General features: G+C 41.9%; 1 protein-coding gene across 1 annotated transcript; it reads right to left on the bottom strand.

Moving 5' to 3' along the window:
- Window positions 1–1,162: 1,162 nt before the first annotated feature.
- Shisal2b (shisa like 2B) lies at window positions 1,163–17,181 on the bottom strand. Its single transcript, XM_006982701.4, has 3 exons — window positions 16,579–17,181; window positions 12,174–12,331; window positions 1,163–1,834 (listed from the first exon to the last, which is right to left on the bottom strand). Exons 1-3 carry the CDS (start codon window positions 16,767–16,769, stop codon window positions 1,701–1,703), a joined length of 483 nt encoding a protein of 160 aa, XP_006982763.1. The 5' UTR covers window positions 16,770–17,181; the 3' UTR covers window positions 1,163–1,700.
- Between the last annotated feature and the right edge of the window lie 1,586 nt (window positions 17,182–18,767).

Below are 18,767 nucleotides of genomic sequence, written 5' to 3'. Positions count from 1 at the left end.
TGGAAAAGATCAAAAGTGTCCGTGAAAGCTCAAAGCCTGCCCAAAATAAACAAAATTTCTTTGCTTTTTTGATCTAAAAAGAAAACCAAAACCTGTTATTTTTATAATTAAAAATGTCTGGACTTTCAAACTTCAATTACCCTCTAGCAATTTAATATTTAAACCTTAGTGAAACTATTCTATTTGAATAGGTAAGCCAAATGTAATCATTTAAATAAAATAATAAACACGTATCACTTCCGTTACATCAGCCATATTTCAGGTGCCCAGTAGCCGCTGAGATTGGTGTCAATGGTACCAGACTGCAGATAAGAAGACATTTCCATCCCCTCAAAACTTACTGCTAGCCTGAGAGAAACCCATCATTTTGATAGACGCGATGAAAAGTTTCTACCCCTGAGCTTTGCATACACAAGAACCAGGAAGTATTGCTTCTTGATATCAGACTAAAGACCCATGTTCAGCGCATTTTGAAAGACAAATCTCCAGCTGTGAAGCCTTACCCAGCAGAGGTGTGCAGTAACACAGGCTCTAGTTCTTCTTTTTCTATTGAATTCTGTTTTTAAAACTATGTCTATTTTCCTAATAGATATATTTATGAAGAAAAATCTTTTGAGATACAAGCTGCTGAAACTGTTTTTATATGTTAGATGGTAGCATTAGATGGAACTACACTGAATATTTATGAAACCTAAAGAAATCATTTGAAAGATGTTTTCCACTATTTAAGATGAGCTGCAGTTTAATAAAGCTTTTTGCTTTTAATGTTTTGTGTCAATTTATGAAGCACCTAATGCTTGTAAGTTGCAGAGAGATGCATTGGTACAAGGTGGTGGGGGGCATGGCTTTTCCTTGGGTAACCCAGAGGTGGGCTTCTTCATCAGGGAGTGTGTCAAAGGTCCAGCCAAGCCTACTGCTCACATTCAAACTTACTTCTTTTATAACTTTCATTACATACATTCTTCAGGAAATGTACCAACAGGATTTGCCTTGTATACTCGAAATACAGGAGGTACTCATTTTACAGGTTATACACTGATAATCTTTGACATCAAATATTAACTTTTATGAAGGTAATATATTCTAGTTACCAAAAAATCCTTCAAAAACATTGATTTCTAAGAGAATTGAGAGCCTTTGGTTTATGAGACAAGTCCCCCCCAAGATTTACTTACCCATTATTATCCCTTATGGCTGTTATATTCTATAGCAAATAATTGCGAAATGATGATAATGAAACAAACCCATTTATTATGCTTCACTGAGATTGGTTCACTTTCTGTCATTGTTAAACTCTTTATTTTGAAGAAATAGCATTAGTTTCATGTCATACAGAAACTTGACAAAGTAGACTTATGCACAAAAACATTTACCAGAACCTTAGAGAGTGTTTAAATAAATGAGCTAATTAAAACTGCAGCTGGTCTTGCTTTGTGAGTGGCAATTATTGAAAAAGCAATGTTAGAAGCTGATTGAAAATGCATTCTTGCCAGGTGTGGTAGCACACACCTTTAATACCAGTACTCAGAAGTCAGAGGCAGGCAGATCTCTGTGAGCTGGCCAGCCCTGTCCACATAATGAGTCCCAGGATGGCCAAGACTATGTAGAGAGACCCTTCTCAAAAAGCCAAATAAAATAAAAAGCATTCTTTATTCTTAATGTTCCATCTCTCCAGTAAGCTTTTAAAACAGGGATTTTAGCTAATAAGCAATATTGATTTGTGTTGTATCCATTGTTTTTTCTTGAGTTACGTCATCGGCTTCATAGACTATCTCATTTGTTGAATTTGATGCTGCATTTGAAATGAGGCCTTTGGTTTTTCTATTTAAGTTGCCTGCAAATACAGAAGACCAAATGAAATAATTAGTCAAACTTGTGACAGAATTTGTCTTTTCAACATTTGTGCTTGAATTGTTATAATCGTATTGAAAATAGTCCTGAAAATACTGTATTGATGGGTAAGAACCAAGTCCTTTCAGAATGACTTTGAGCCATTCATTCTGAAAGCGAAGAGAGATACTTGGTCACAGGAATACGAATTTCATTTCCAGGATCTTTTCTCCGTGCCTCTATGAAAAAGCACACATTTCATAAAGAGGTAACAATTTCAGGGTCACTTAATGGAAATGTGACTGTCCCTACTCTATACATAAATAGAATAAACTGTATTAAAGTCAATCATGATGATTTCCAAGAATCCGAAGGCTTTGCCACCATAAGCAATTTGGATGTGAGTTTTTAAAAAGAATTCACTCCACAATCCAATTCACTCCACAATCCAATTCACACACTGTATATAAATCCATAATAAGCAAGGGCTGAGGGATGTGGTCTTTACCCACCAGCATTTGAGCTAACAAAGAAGTGGATCATTATTCTGTGGATTGTTACTGTGCTTGTATCTTACATAAGCATTTATTTAAAACACAAAGGCTTCAGTGTGGGGTGTTGTGGGGGGGCGGTTCTGAAAACTTAAAACCTAATGTCGGTTTATGGACTCCTACATATTTCCTAAGTAATGCTCGCATATTTAAATTCATAATATTTGAGTTAAAATTTCAAAGCCTCCTTTCCCCTTCTTCATCGATGCAGGTTCTGTTTTTTTATCGCAATGGGGGATCTCTGGGAGTTATTTGCTAACCTAATAATTGGGATGCTCTGACTTGTCTCCATTCTGGCAGGTTTGGTTTCCACTATGGATATCTGTGGCAAAAGCTGGAGGAATTCATCAAAACTGCCTAGTGCTCTTTGAGTCGTCCAGCTATCAAACACATTCCAGTGTTAAAAATTCTCTGTCGTTAGCACACTTGCAAAAGCCCTTATTCCCCAGCCCTGATTCATTATTCACTTGGCTTCCAGATCCTTCTAAACACGTTAGCTTATCAAGACAATTTCCTAGGTTGGCTTCTAAATCCAAAGCAATTTCCTATTCAAATAAGAAAGATTGGTTGTAAACACCTGAACACTCCAGAATTTACTCTGGTAAAAATTCAAAAGCACCTTCAATGGGTTTCCCTCCGGCAGTTTAAGGTAATTGCAAATACAGAAAAACAGCAAGTGGAGCCCTAGTGATGACAGAGACCCCTAACATCTTTTGGGGACCATTTTAAGAGAAGGGCCCACCTCAGCAACCTGTTTTCCCTGGTTTTCCTTTCATAGAAACTAATCTCTTATCCAGCCAGGTAGGGATAAAGCCTTCTATCACAGGCTACAACATGGATTTGATTTTAAGTAAGAAAGCTGTGATGCCATTGAACTGCCAAGGATTTGTTACACGTGGAGGGTTTTCTTATTTAATTCCTATTTCTGTGGTTGAGTACAAACTGCCAAGACCCACCATCATAGTTCTCCCCTTCAGTTCTTGGTGGTAAGCTTTCGTGTTTCCACCCTTATTTCGTTTCAGTCTGGCTACTATATGTAAATCTTAGCCTTCCTTTAATCCTGAATATCATAAGCTGGCCCTTAAAGCTTTGACCTTTGGCAAAATTTAAATCCAGCTCATTAAACAAAATCACTCTGCCCGTTCTCGTTGTAATGATGCCAAACACTTGTTCTACTAACAGTTAAACTTGTATGTATTTCAGAGCTGGTCCTCAGGGACCAACTTATCGTGCGATTGTGAACTTGGGTCTTGACAGGTATTTCAAAACAGAAAAAGAAGGTCGGGGGACCCCTGCAGGTCTCTGTCTCCTGGCTACCTGGCAGATCTGTAATGGAGCTTTCCTGCCATTATTCATCCAGCTTAACCTAGCTTCTAAGCTGTGGAACTCTAAGCGGCTCCTGGCTGCGGATCTAGCTGCATAGCTTTGGGAAACAATGAACACCCCTAAGTCATTCTGTTGTTTTGTGGTGGGGTCAGCTTTGGCTTTCTTGGAGCAGTCTCACAGACACGGCTAAGGCAGTGATCAAGAAGTTTGCCAATTGATTATCTCTCTTTCCAAGAGACTCCATGAGTGGCTTTTTGTGCTACTAAATCCAAATTATCCCCTTTTTCACTAATATCACAATGAATTCTTTAAAAGTGTTCGTGAAAGCCGGGCGGTGGTGGCGCACGCCTTTAATCCCAGCACTCAGGAGGCAGAGCCAGGCGGATCTCTGTGAGTTCGAGGCCAGCCTGGGCTACCAAGTGAGTTCCAGGAAAGGCGCAAAGCTACACAGAGAAACCCTGTCTCGAAAAACCAAAAACAAAACAAAACAAAACAAAAAAAGTGTTCGTGAAATAAAGTATTACTAAGTAGAGTCAGCAGTCCAATTTAATGAATTTTGAGCACCTTCCCCCCCCCCAAGTATTAAGTATTTCATAAAGTGACTCCCAAACTTATCTATAAATTTGCTCTAAAACCATCAAAATATCACCTAACTGTTTCAAAATTTTAGAGTGTGATCAAAAGTTCATTTGAAAACTTAAGCTTTACATACAAAAAGCCAAGACATTCTTAAAAGAAGCTTGGTGGAAGGAAGAAAGGAAGGAAGGAAGGGAGATGGATTCTTGAGTTGACATTAAAATAATATAAATGCAATAATTTTAAAGTCTATCATAATTTAAGAATAACCAGAATGAAAAATTTAACAGAACACAGTCTAAAAACAGACCTGAGTATATATAACAATTTATGGTAAGTGACCATTTAGGTTGACATTAGAAAGATAGACTGCTAGATATTTGGACAGCTGACTCATTTGGAAATAAAAGAGCAGAGTCCCTACTTTGCTTCTGTAGAGTTATTAAAGCTTTAAATACACATACATATATAAATACAACAGAAGAAAACCTTCATCATCTGTGAAAGAATAAATGCCCTCATAGAAAAAAATATATAAAAAATAAGCAGTGTGCCACAAAAAATGGCAAACATGAAAATGTCTAATTTGATAAATTTGAAATAAAATACTATGCTTTGCTAGGCGGTGGTGGTGCTCGCCTTTAATCCCAGCACTTGGGAGGCAGAAGCAGGTAGATCTCTGCGAGTTCAAGGCCAGTCTTATCTATAGAGTGAGTTCTGGGATAGCCATGACTATTTCACAGAGAAACGCTGTATCCAAAACCAAAACAAAACAAACAGAAAAATGCTATTCTTTATGAAATTAATAAAGTAGATATCTTTAAATAATAATACTCAAAGCCACAAAGATTGTGGAAAAGTAAGTAAGTGTAAAATAGTAATTTCTGGAGGGTAGGTAGATACTATACCCACATCTTTTGATATATGTGCACACTCCGATTAGGAATTCTACTGTTAAAGATTTATGCTAAGAAAATACTTAAGTGTTCAATGTATCTGGAAGAGAATGGTAGAAGTGGAAGTCGGTACCGTAATTAAATTTGGGGTATCCACACTTGACTTATAAACACTGTTACCAACTGAAATGAACCAGGCTTCTTGAAGAAATGGTAGGCTGCAGTGGAGGAACAGGGAAAGTACCAAATGTCTTGGAGAACAATAACAACACCAAAAAAAAAATGTGCTCCCAAAATGATGGGCAAACAGGCATGGGATACAATTCGAGAGAGTTTGTTTAATGGCAAGAGAGATGTCTCAGTGGTTCGGGGTGCTTTCTATGCAGTCATGAGGATGTGAGTTTGGATCCCAGCATTCACATAAGAAGCCAAGGTCCTGTGTATGGCTGTAATCCCAGCACTACAGAGGATGGCACTGGAGGATCACTGGAGCTTGCTGGCCAGCAGCCTAACTCCAGCTTCAGCAACAAACCATGATCCAAGGAAGGAAGGAAGGAAGAAGGAAGGAAGGAAGGCAGAACCTGATGCAGCAGGACACTCAGTGTCTCCCTCTGGCTTGTGCAGGCAATGTGCATACACTACATACACATATACACCCCCCAAAAAAATTAAAAAAAAAATAAAATGAAAAATGACCACTGACCAAACGTAAAGTCATTCATGGGTCAAAATAAACAACAATAATAATATTTTAAAATCCACAAGTCCATGCTAACATTAAAATGAATGGGCAATCCGATGGTTAGAATGCATGTGTTCCTCTAAAAGGCATATGAAATCAAACTGGCAAGTATTAAGAGCTGAGGAACTTAGGAGGTGATTGGACCATGAGAGTTCTGCCCTTCCATGTGGAGTTAGCAATCCTACAAAAGGGTGGAGGGGACCAGCTAGCTTCTTTTTGCCCAGTCTCTCCTTGCTCTGTGAGCAGGCATAGCATCATGGCACTCACTGAGAAGCAGACATCAGCTCTCAGTGCTCAGTACTCAGTCATCTTGATCTTAAACTTCCCAGCCTCCGGAATTGTGAAAATTAACTTTTCTTTATCAATTATACAGTCTAAACTATTTTGTTTCAGTGGCACAAAGAACTAAGAAAAATAACAGGGGAGCAATGAAATAATAAATTTAAAAGCCGTAAGAAGTTGGAAAATTGTCATTTATAAGTGTCATCATAATAACAGTTGTCAAAACAATCAGTGATTGAGCGAAAATTCATAGAGGATATTTTCATGGTTTCAAATACCTTACTATAATCATGTTACCATAACTAATAACCAGGCCAGCCAAGATTGTGTGCTGTCTGTGGTACTTTGATACTACTATACCTTCCGTGTGTTCTTATAAAAATGTATGCTCTCTCTCTCCAATCATGAGAAAACAGACAAACAGAAATTGAGAGACACTGTACAAAATATCTGGCTTTTTTTTTCTCTCTTCAAACTTGTCAAGGGAATAAAAGCAAAAGAAAGGCCAAGGATTAAAGGAAACAAGAAATAAAAGGATGCAAATGTAATTCTGGACCAGATCTTAGATAAGAAAAAGTAGCTATTGAGATTGGAAAAAATTAATATAAACCCCAGAGTGTATGTTGCTGTGTCAATGTTGTGGTTGCTGACTTGCAGTGTGGGCAGGGTTCACACAAGAGGAAGTATCTTTGTTCTTAGGAAGTGCTATCGATTTTATAGTTTAAAAGTCATATAGTTCAGAAAATATGCAGAAGTACCAATGATGGAACTAATGAAGCAAAATCTTAACCATCAGTAAATCTGCAGAGAGATATAAAAATGCTTATTGTATCAACAGCAAAAGTCATGGTGCTTTGTGAAGTAATAAATGGGTTAAATGATAACAGAGGCATTTGTTTATTGGCAAAGAAAGATGCAACTATCGTGTTTTTTTTTTTTTTTTTTTTTGTTGGTTTTTTTTTTTTTTTTTTTTTTTCGAGACAGGGTTTCTCTGTGTAGCTTTGCGCCTTTCCTGGAACTCACTTGGTAGCCCAGGCTGGCCTCGAACTCACAGAGATCCGCCTGGCTCTGCCTCCTGAGTGCTGGGATTAAAGGCGTGCGCCACCACCGCCCGGCTCGTGTTTTTGTTTTTAAGGGAGATGGGGAGAGGGAAGAGAGGGAGATAGACAGACAGACAGACAGACTGTATGAAGAATCCCACTATATAGCCCAGGCTTGCCTTACACTTGTGACCATCCTGCCTCACCCTCCTGAGTGCTGGGATCAGACTTAGGCTGCCATGTCCCGCTGTTTCCCACTTTGCTTTCTATGTGATCTAGGGATACACAGAAAACCCCCCTGGAGGATATTTACCGCAGTGCTAACACCTTCCACCTCTGTGCTGAGAGCATTTGCTTGTTTCTCAGGATTTCCAGGGTTTCTACAATGAACATGAGCAGAAAGAAACTCGCCTTTCTGAGGAAGCGAGAGCATCTTCTAAGAAGAAACACAAAACCATTTCAAGTCACCCTAAGACTCCTTTCGCTCATGGGCACAATAAACGATGATGTGATTTTTCTCCAATATACTCTCTCAGTATTCCATAGGCAGTTGTATTTTTCCGCCCATGTAACCGTGTCTTACTGCTAATTTATCTACCTTTATTCATTTCTATCTTCCACCTTTCCAAGGCGACCAGCAAATACCAGCTTGCGGGTGTTTGTTATTTCTATACAATTGTATTATCGCTCCTACCAGTTCTCCTAATACCGCCTTCCTATGTTTTATCAGACACACCGTTTCTCAGAGTCCCTGCCATTGATCAGTCCCCATCCCTCCACAGGACCTACTCAACCTACTCGAACCCTCAGGGTGGACAGGCTTTATCTTCCTGAAGCAGCAGTTTTTACTTAGGTCTGGGTGACGGATGTCATAATTAGAGAAGAGCAAGCTTTACACTATGCAGTCATTTGAAAACACCCACAAAGTTTAAAGCAACAGGAACAATTAAGAGATGAAACTCAGAAGGTTTAAGGCAAACCTTTCCCACTCTAGCCCTGAGAACTCTGGGGCCGTGACTTCATTTCTGATAAGGCTGTTAAGACCTTCCCTATGGAAACATTTGAGAAGCGATGATCTATGACATTGTCCCTCTGACTGCTCCCTCATTGGCCCCATGAATATCCTCCCACAACCTTGAAATGAGCCCTCATGGTGAGGACTGTCTTCACATAGGCATCTTTTGCTTGGCAACTTAGTGTCCAAGAGACAACAATACACGCCATGGCGTTCTTCTGAGTATTGGCATTTGAAATGTGCATAATCCAAAATGTAAAAGTTTAAAAAGAAGAAAACAGTGTAAAAGGCCACCAGTCACTCAGTGAGAGGTGCTCAGTACAGGGCGGACAACAGAGATTATGTCACTAATGTCTGCAGCCATGGCCAGAAGAGACCTCCCTGCGTTTTCAAGATCAACTCAAAGACTGTAAAGCCTCAAGCTGTACACATTTAAAATCGAAATACCATGGAATGAAAATAGGCTGAGGCAAAGTCTGGGCAGTGTAATCTATGATTAGCCGATTTTAGACCTATACCATTGTCCCTATATTCATTGTGATATGTACAAGAACACAGTTCCTCCTGTGTGATCTATTCAAATTATCTATAATGAAAACAGTCTCCACTATACAAATTAATCTAAATAGTTTTCCCAGGGAAGAAAACAACAATGGATTATCTAATAACAATGTTCAGCCCTGAAAACATAGTTAATGTAATATTATACAGAGTGAGCAGGTTGTATTCATGTATTTAGGAGTGTGTGTGTGTGTGTGTGTGTGTGTGTGTGTGTGTGCAACAACAATTAATGAAAAAAGAGGACATTAAAAGGGAACAAGGAGAGGCATGTGGGAGGGTTTTAAGGCAGGAAAGGGGAAGGGGGAATTATGCAATCAGAATTTCAGAAAATAAAAGCGATAATGTTAGGTATTAGTATAAAATAATGTCAGATACATTTTTAAGAGGAGATAGTGTTGAAATAAAAGGCTTGTAACTGGTGAAATCAATTTTCCCTCAGATATACTACTTACAAGCCTGATTAATTATGCAAACATTTCCTTATGTTTCTAATCTTTAACACTTTTCTAAATGCAATAATACCCCTAACTTGTCTTTCCCACAGCTTGAACAACGGCATCTCTTGCTAGGATGCAAGAATGGGACACTCATATTTAATAAAGTGCACAATGTTTAATTATCATTTCAAAGGGTCGATTCAAGAGGAACCCATTCCAATAGCAAATAGATTACCTATTTTTGTTTTGTGCTCTACACTATGATTTAGAAAAGAAAAAATCAACCCACGGGACCAAAATGCCGTCCTTTGAAAGCAACAGCAAGGCACTGGTTACTTTAAATTTTGTATGCTGCATTCTAATATCCAGATTCTGGAAAGGTCTATTAAATTAACTTGCTACCTTGATACAACATTTTCGTGGGGAACAAACTGGGGAGATTTCATTGCAAGTAAGCAGTCTCATCTAACGTCCTAAGAAGTACCTTAACTGGCTTCATCCACTAAATAGCAAGAAACATGCCAAATCTGAATTGACATGCCAGTAATTCTGCTTCTGGATTCACAGAGCAAACGAAATGAAATTTTGCAATAGTCCTTGAGCTAAACCAGGAAAAATGATCACTTTGATTGAGCACAGTGAATTACATAAAAGACACACTCAATGCCTGTTCAGTGACTGCAGCAACGACCGTACTTGGTCAGTGATTCCAAGATATGGTCCTGAGAGCAGTAGAGATGTAAGACTAGTCAAGTCCATTCCTTTAAGGAATGTTTGGGTGTGATAGGCACCTGGGATATCACCGTGAACAAACATGACAGAACTTTTTACTTTGCTGGAGTTTAGTTTCCAGTCAGAATGTCAGAAATTTATAGACAACAAATAGATAAGTAAATAAATAATAGTTAAGTCAAATGTGTAGTCTGTTAGTAGGAAATGCTTGGTGTGTGTGTGTGGGGGGATTGACTAGGAAGAGCAGGAAGGAAGTTGAGAATTCGCGTGAGGAGGTACTCCTGGGAAAAGGACATTTCAGGAAAGAGTTAAAGACACTGTAAGTCACCCAGATGTTGGAGGAAATGGTGGTGGCATGTGCCAAGGCCCTCATCAAGAAGCTCAAGGAATGGCAAAGGGCTCAATGTGGTTTGGAAAAGGAGGTTAGAAAAAGAAAGACCTAGAAGGCTGACCACAAAAGGTTAAGGTGGAGAGTTGTATCCATAGAGAGGGTTGGTGAAACATTGGAGTTTGAGGAGTGTCTTAGTTTTGAACAGTCTCGCCATGACCACACTATGGAAAGCAGGAAGAAGAGGATGAGGGAAAAGAAGAGGTGCTTGTCAGAAAAGCTGGGGCTGAGAAGCTGTGTTGTTTTGTTTTGTTTTGTGCTTTTTTTCTGGGGGTGTTTTTGGTTTGTTGGTTTGTTTTTTGTGTGTGTGTGTGGTTGTTGTTGTTGTTTTTTTTTGTTTTTTTTTTTTTTTTTTGTTTTTGTTTGAGACATGGTTTCTCTGTGTAGTTTTGGTACCTGTCCTGGATCTTGCTCTGAAGACCAGGCTGGCCTTGAACTCACATAGATCTGCCTGGCTCTGCCTCCCAAGTGCTGGGATTAAAGGGGTGGGCCATCACTGCCCAGCAAAGCTGTGTTTTTAACATGGTCCCTCCCTAGGTGATTCTTGGGCATAGAACAGATTCCGACCCATGATTTTCAATCATCTAAGCAAATGAGACAATAATTACTTTTACAGTCTGATGATGTGATAATCACCAATCAATCGCACGCTTGTGCTTGTGGAGAAACTGGGTCAAAGTCACTTGGACTGAATTCAGCTCGGAGACTGTCAGTTTGGCCCCTCGTTATGAGTGCTTTGGGAAGAGAACTCCAGAGGGATCTGTCCTGCTGTACTGTGACAAGAGGACATGAGGGGTTGGGAGTTTCTTCTCTTCTCCTCAGAGGAGACTGCAGCTAATGCAGGCACATGGTAATGGTGACATATTTGATAAGGTCACAGGGCAGGTACATTATAAACCTGACAGATTCCATCACTCAGTTAAAATACAGCCTATGAGCAGAGAATTCCTTCATGTTTTAAGAAAGATTCTCCTTTTTAAATGGAAGCAATAAACACTCACATGCTATTCTAAATATGTCAACATAGATCCTAAATTTATGTATTATTACCTACATATTCTCTAAAATATATTCTGCATACACACATTTCAAAAATTCATGATTGGTGTTTCCTAATACACTAGTAGAAATCAATTTTCACAGAATCTTGATAGTTTTATAACAACAGCAGCTGATATCTATATACTGCTTTATGACTGGAACACCAGAAAGATATAGAGTCCGCAAATGATGCATAAAAGTTGCTTTCCACTTTATAGTTACATTGTGCACATAGACACACACCAATAGAATGAATTAGTTTGTAGGCTATTCAACAACCAAGAACGTTCTACTTGTTTTTCAGGCTTTTTGCAAACCTCTGAATGGTTTTAGATACCCCCTTCACACGAGGTGCCAGTCTGACCACTGATGGACCAGTGTCAAGGGCAGTACCAAGAGGGTCCTACTGGGCATATTGTTGTTTTATGTGCTTGATGTCTTAGGTTCCTCCAGAAAACCAAAATGTAATTTTTTTTCAAGAGGATACATGTTGATAACTAAAAGGGAATTAAAGACATAGAAACGAAGGTACTGGCCCCCTGACTTGCTTCCCACGAGGGCATTTACAATCTGCTAGTTTTCCTTGAACACAATTCCCCTGAAGTATCGCGTCACTTAAGGCTGATTCAACGTGAAGTCTTGAGAGGATACACGGTAAACAGAACCTTTAAAGAGTATTGATTCTTAACAGTGCGCTCTGTCCCCCAGCTGAGATATGGTACAGGTACCCGATTACAAACAGTAGATTCGGGTTACCTTCTAGGGTGGAAGCTGCCTCTAGGTGCTGAAGTTTGAGGCCGTTGTCTAATCGTTGAGGTTTTGTGTACAGAAATAGGTAGCAAAGGACACAGACGCTGATGACGAAGGCGAGCAAAACAAGGGCAGCGATTCCCAGTCCAACCAGAGCTCCGATGCTGGGGAAACAGAAAGACGCCATGTCATCCAAACTGCTGTGCGCTCAAGCCGGACCAGAGACGCCAGTGCTCAGGACCAGACACCAGTGTTCATTCTTGCTCTCACTCATTCGTAGTCAAATTCTGTTTTCCTACAAACAGTAAACGATTGAAATTTCCATCCCGGATTCCTGTCATAGTCTGTCCATTGTATTTCAGGACCTTTAAAATTTGTATGTTATTACTAGTATGGCATCTATGAGACAGGTTAAATGTTGCATGATTCTCTAGGGACATCATAAATACCTCAGTCCAATTAGTCAAGTTAATCAAATTAATACCACACCTTAGAATGATCAGTTTCACAAATGAAAGATAAACAGGAAAATACTTGCTTCCGTAAGAGTCAGGAAACACACTTATCAGAGATGTAAGACTTCTCACTTAGAGATAGATATGAAAGACGCCATGTGTTCATATACAAAAACCACAACCATCACAAAAGAGAAGAGGCCTTAGTTAAAAGAAAGCTGTTCACAGAATGTACATGAAATTCACTTTCCAAGTCTGAGATTTTCCTGTCCTTTTCTCTGCACCACATTTGGAGCAATTCGTTTATGTGCTTACACATATGGCTAGACACTGAAGTAGCAGTTTTCATAAAACCTGTGCACTTGGTACCATTAAATAAGAGAGGGAATTTGAAAAGCCAGCGCCACACTGAACTGTATGCAGACGCGTGTCTCTTGAGTCTTGTGTAAACAGCCATAATTAGATGTTAGGCTATTCACGAGCAGACTTCAGTTGGTTTCCCCATAGCGTTGTGAATAAGTATTTACGTGTGTTTAGCTTGTAGAAAATATTCAACAGATGAGGGTAAACACCAATTAACTCACGATTGATCTGCCTGTAGCAACTGGAATGCACATCACTGAAAAATAATGATCGGAGTCTTCATTATCTTCTTGGCTTGTCTTCAGGCTTCTGCTTTCTCTCAGGGATTAGGCCCTTAGCAAGCTTGACTTTTACCAAAAGGAAGGAGGTAGCGGGGGGGCAGGGTGGAGGAGCAGAATTTGATCAGGGATGCCTGGAGCATCACTGCTTTGAGAGAATGAACAGTATTGAAGGTGACAGGCTGTTTTCTCTACTCTGCCTTGATTTGAGGAGATAAAACACCCTTGCACACAAGAGATTGTCTCCTGAGCTATAGGCAACATGGAGCCAAAGTTCCAGATTGTTGTGCTTGGTTTATTAACATTGACTCTGCCCCAACCAGCCCTGCATATAGTGAAGACTAGATCATTTTACGTCATGATCCAAACAGAGTTATGTTCATGAACTTGGAGGCTGCCATTCTGATGACCCTTTCCTGTAATAGGATTAGGAAAGAAACCCTCGTACCTTGCCTCCTGCAAACTGTGTCCGGGAGGGTTAGTTCCACCTTTCTAGACACAGACACATGAGAATGTAGCCCATTTAGTATCACTTTGTGCATAAAGCAGATAGGTGAGGTATTTGGACAGACTCCTGAAATGAGACCTGGTTGTTGAAAATAATTTTCAAGGTTAAAAAGTGATTTAGTAAGTGAAAATTTGTCAGTCTGATGAAATCTAGCATATACATCATGAATGTTCAATGTTCAAGGTTGTTAAAACAATACACAATTTGGAGGAAACCCAGAGAGCATGTTAACACTGCGCCATGGCTCCATATGTGCCTGCAGATTTCCATGTAAAGATGGGGAGCCAGGAAGGAGTCTCCTAAATTGGTCATTTCCACACACACTTATTCAGCATCCACCCGTGAACGGCCCTGCCCAATGAGCCTCATTTTCTGAAGTCCTGGCAAAGGCTACTGAAGGGGACCCTTTGAATATAGGGGCTTAGATGAGGAGGGAAGAAAAGAAAGGACAGGCACTGGAAAGGGAGAATCATCCTTCTTCCTGGCTTCCCAGAGCAGCTGCTTTGCCAGCCCTTGGAAAGTGTCTGAAGCTGCCATCCTCTTCACGCCATCATTCTCCTACACAGCACCTTCACTCGCCCCAAGGTAGCTACGGCTGTCTTTCTCTGGTAGCTGTGCAATCTCAATACCAACGCTGGTGGCTTCTGTGAAACATGAATTGTGAAATGGTCTTTTAATAAAAATACCTGGAGCCAGAAATTGGGGTCAATACTGAAAGATCTGAGAGACAACAGAGCAAGCCACAGCTCACCCCGACAACTCCATGAATCCTCTGACTCAATATCTCTGAGTCCTTAGCGGAAAGGCTCCAGCTGAAAAAGCCTCTAGCTAACAGGGATGCTTCTGCCGAAAAGCCTTTAGTTCCTGTCTCCTCACGCCTTATATACCTTTCTCTGCCCAGCCATCACTTCCTAAGATTAAAGGTGTGTGCCACCACTGCCTGGCTCTGTTTCCTCTCCTATACTGAGTTAATCTCATGTGGTCCGGTGTGGCTTTGAGCTCATAGAGATCCAGACGGATCTCTGCGGCCTGAGTGGTAAGATTAAAGGTGTGTGCCACCACTGCTGGGCCTCTATGTTTAATCTAGTGGCTTGTTCTGTTATCTGATCTTCAGGGAAATTTTATTAGGGTACACAATATATTACCACACCTCTGTAACTTTTTTTTTTTGCACTTGGAGCATTTTAAATTAGCAGTGAAGAGCAAAGAATAGAAGATGAATGAAGCTCTAATAAATTTACCTCCCTGCGGTGTTTTCAGGGCTCAGAAATTCACAGGAACCCCTGGATCAATGTTGCCGATTGATGCCCTTAGTTAATGTGATTGTTCTGTCTCCCTGACACTGAACTAGCTGTTCATTTTGTACTGATGAAGGTAGACCCCAGCAGGTTGTCCCTCCTTCATGCTCTCACAAAACTTATGAAGGTTTTATGGCCTCTTCTGCCTGCCACCGTGGGAGATCGGAAGATCCTGGGCACCGTTTCCAACTGAGTTTGACTTGAGCATTGCCCGTCTCTGTTGGAGGTGCTTCTGCCATTCAAACCACTCACAGATGGATTACCAAGCTAGTCTTGAAAAGCCCAAATATTAGGGCAGAACATCACTTCTTCCTGCAAATAATCTATGGTGAATAAGTTGGTATCATTTTCTGCCAAAGTTTGTTCTCCTTAAGAACCACCTGATCAGTTGACTTCCCAGAAGGAAGGCAGCCTTTTTGAGAGTTTATTGAAGTTTGCAATATAGAAAAGTAGTTATCTGTTCTATTGCCTCAAAAAATAAGTTTGCTGTTGATCTGGCATGTATGCCAAATTCTGGATCATGATGAGAGAGCAGAGCAATAGTACTGTACACACACATACACACACACACACACACACACACACACACACACACAATTTATGGTGGAGGGAATGGAAGTTCTTTTTCTATAATAGGATCCCACTCATTCTGTAGACAAAAGAAAAGAATCAAGTTGAAAGTGTCAAAGTTTGCTGTCTTTGAAGCGGAGCATTTCATCATGAAAACACCTGCATAACACTAACAGAAACAAGGAAAAGCCCCACTGTAGGAAAAAGAAGCAAGAAACACGTGTCTTTGAAAGTAAAGCCTCTTGGCGTCTAGCGTTGGTCAAACAGTGCAGGTGTAAGGGAAGGGTGTCCAGAAAGGCCATGCTACCTGCGCAGTCAGAGCAACTCATGCTCTTCCTTCCTGCGCAGTCAGAGCAACTCATGCTCTTCCTTCCATCTTCAGCCTGGTTGGGCAGTGACACTGTCCGAACCTCTGAGAAGAGCAAGTTGTAAAGCCCAGTTTGTAGACATGCACCTGCACACACACACACACACACACACACACACACACACACACACACACACACACACACACACCTTTAAAAGACTCCAGCTGCCCAGTGACACTTGAGTACTCCTCTAGTCCTTAATACCTTAACCCGGGGGTTCCAAAGAAGCCTCCTTTCCATTCAAATGTATAAAATGAACAAACACCTAAAGAGGAAGTAAAACCTCCAGTCTCGTTAGTGGAGCCTCCAGGTTGTCGCGCAAGCAGTGGTCCCCGAGGTAGGCTGGGATGCACAGGGTGCCCACTGGTCTCCAGGGTGCCCTGCAGAGCGACCATTCAGAAGCCTGATGCCTTGGCACAAGAACCCGAATACAGCGCGCACTGGGAGACCTCTCCATCCCAGCTTTGTGTCTTCCACTGGTCACTTTCCCAGGTCCGGAAGGGTCACCTTGCCTTGCCCTGCCCCGCCCTGCCCTGCCCCATCCCGCCCTGCCCTGCCCTGCCCTGCCCACCTGAGGCTCCACATGTAGCTGTGCTTGTAGGGGAAGTAGCTGCCCGGCTCGCTGCAGCAGTACTTGAGGTCTGCGAAGCCGCAGCAGTAGAGCAGCGCGGCCCCGTCGCCGCGCCGCGGGCACTGGAAGGGCTCCACGAAGCTGCGGTTGAGGCTGTAGTAGCCCGAGCAGAGGCGGCTGCTCTCGCTCATCGCCGGCTGCCGTGCGCGCAGGATCCCCGAGGTGCGTGCGATGTGCGCTCGGACCGTGCGGTCCCAAGCCCCGGTGACTCTAGGCGCCTCCTGCGATCTGGGGGTCCGAGGGCTGGGCGCTCAGCCTCCGCGCCCCCTCGGCTCTCCCTGCCACCCCGCTGTCCGCGCCGTGCTGGAGCGCTCTGCTCTCGTCGCTGGGTCTCGTCGCTGAGTGGTCCCTTTCTCTGCGTGGCCCGGCCCTCTGCCTCCTCTGCCTCTCCCTCTTGTTTTCTTTGCTCTCTGTGGACTCCCCTCCACTTTCAGGCACTTCACCCACAGCCTGTAGTAGTCTTCACACCACATGAGAAGGATCTCTAGCGGGAACAGTAGAGGTGGACATGGGTGCAGTCTACACAGGTGCACCCTAAGTGTCATCTTTCTTTACCCAGTGACAAGGCAAATAGAGCCTGGCTCACAAGAGGCTTTACCTGCGTTGACCACTGATCCAGGAGGCCTTAGACTAGCGTTAATGAGGGCATGGGGTGCTCAAAGCCAAGCAACAACATTCTCTCAAAAACCTAAAACATACAGCTGCAGCCCCATGTTGACCTAAACTACGTGGAAAAGGCAAGAGACGGCAGAAAAGAAAGTGAGAACCATCTAGAAAGCGAGGCAGAAAGGGAAGGAGTCAAGGAAAGAGACTTTCAGTCACTTCTAAAGTGCAGAAGTACTTTTGCCTATGATTCTCATTTTCCTAAGTGGCTTGTTCCATCTTTTGAAATAACAGTAGTGATGTGTGTTTGTTAAAGCAAGCAATACTGAGGCATATAAAGACAAAAATAACGATAGCTTTAATATGAGACTAGCGCTCACAGAATTTCCAGGACAGAACATTGTTCCTTATCCTTTTCTCCTTCCTTCCTCTGGCCAGGGCCTTGATTGGAAGACAGACGTCATGAACTTGTGTGCTGGATATTTTTGTATTCTTATAAATATTCCTGAGCTCTTCTCTGGAGTGTAGTTACTTGGAGACAGTTTGAGTCTTTCCATTTTTCTTTTTTCAAGCTTTGTTAGGCAGGACCAGCATGGACTCCGGGACTAAACTTTTCCCTACTGTGACCAATACCTTCTGAATATTCTACCCCATACCTTGTGAATTGCAAAGCTTACCACTGGTGGGAACCCTCCACTATCTCCAGATATGTAGGGACTCTAAGGATTGTCCCCTCCACCTGAACTCTCTCGCTGCACAGTAGCTATGCTCTCCAGAGGGGCCGGGGTCCTCACGTTGTCTTCCTTCACCCATTTCCCTTCTCAGAGACCACCATCCTACAGTATGTCATATCTATGGCCAGAGCCCACGTGTCATATTCTCTCTCTCTCTCTCTTCTCTCTCTCTCTCTCTCTCTCTCTCTCTCTCTCTCTCTCTCTCTCTCTCTCTCTCTCTGTCTATCTAGAGAAGGAATTAAATCTGGTTCCTAGCACTATCATGCCACAGACTCAGCCAGAGATTGGACCCAATTTAGTTAGGACAGGGGTGTATCTCTATCATAGAACTGCAGCTCCATCAGGTGCACAGGAAAGCAGTGAACGGAAAGGAGAAAAATGCGCCAGAGGGGGAGTAACAAACAAGCGTCTGACAAGCAGTGGTGGCTTTGCGGTTTCTGTTTGAGTTCTTTCCTGCACATGTCAATCAATCCCTTCCTACGCTTGAGTTCCTTGAGACCGCTGATACTCAAGAGCAAATGCCCCTTTCTGGTGAATGTGCCTTCAAGTTATTTTGTTTTATTCCTGAGACTGGCCTCAGTGGGCTTTGAACTTGCTCTGTCATCAAGGGTAACCTTGACCTTCTGATGTTCCTGTCTCCTCCATATCCGCAGTGCTGGGATTACAGGTATGCATTGCTATGTCCCATGTTTCTAGTGCTGAGGATTGAACACAGAGCCTCCTAAAGGCTAGGTTAGCACTCTCCCAACTGAGTTGCAGCCACAGTCCCCAAGTTGGCATCACACAACATTT

Source organism: Peromyscus maniculatus, chromosome 15 (genome assembly GCF_049852395.1).
Source record: "Peromyscus maniculatus bairdii isolate BWxNUB_F1_BW_parent chromosome 15, HU_Pman_BW_mat_3.1, whole genome shotgun sequence".
NCBI classification, from domain to species: Eukaryota; Metazoa; Chordata; class Mammalia; order Rodentia; family Cricetidae; genus Peromyscus; species Peromyscus maniculatus.
Note: the sequence above shows the minus strand (reverse complement) of the source record. Positions and strands in the feature narration are given on the sequence as shown.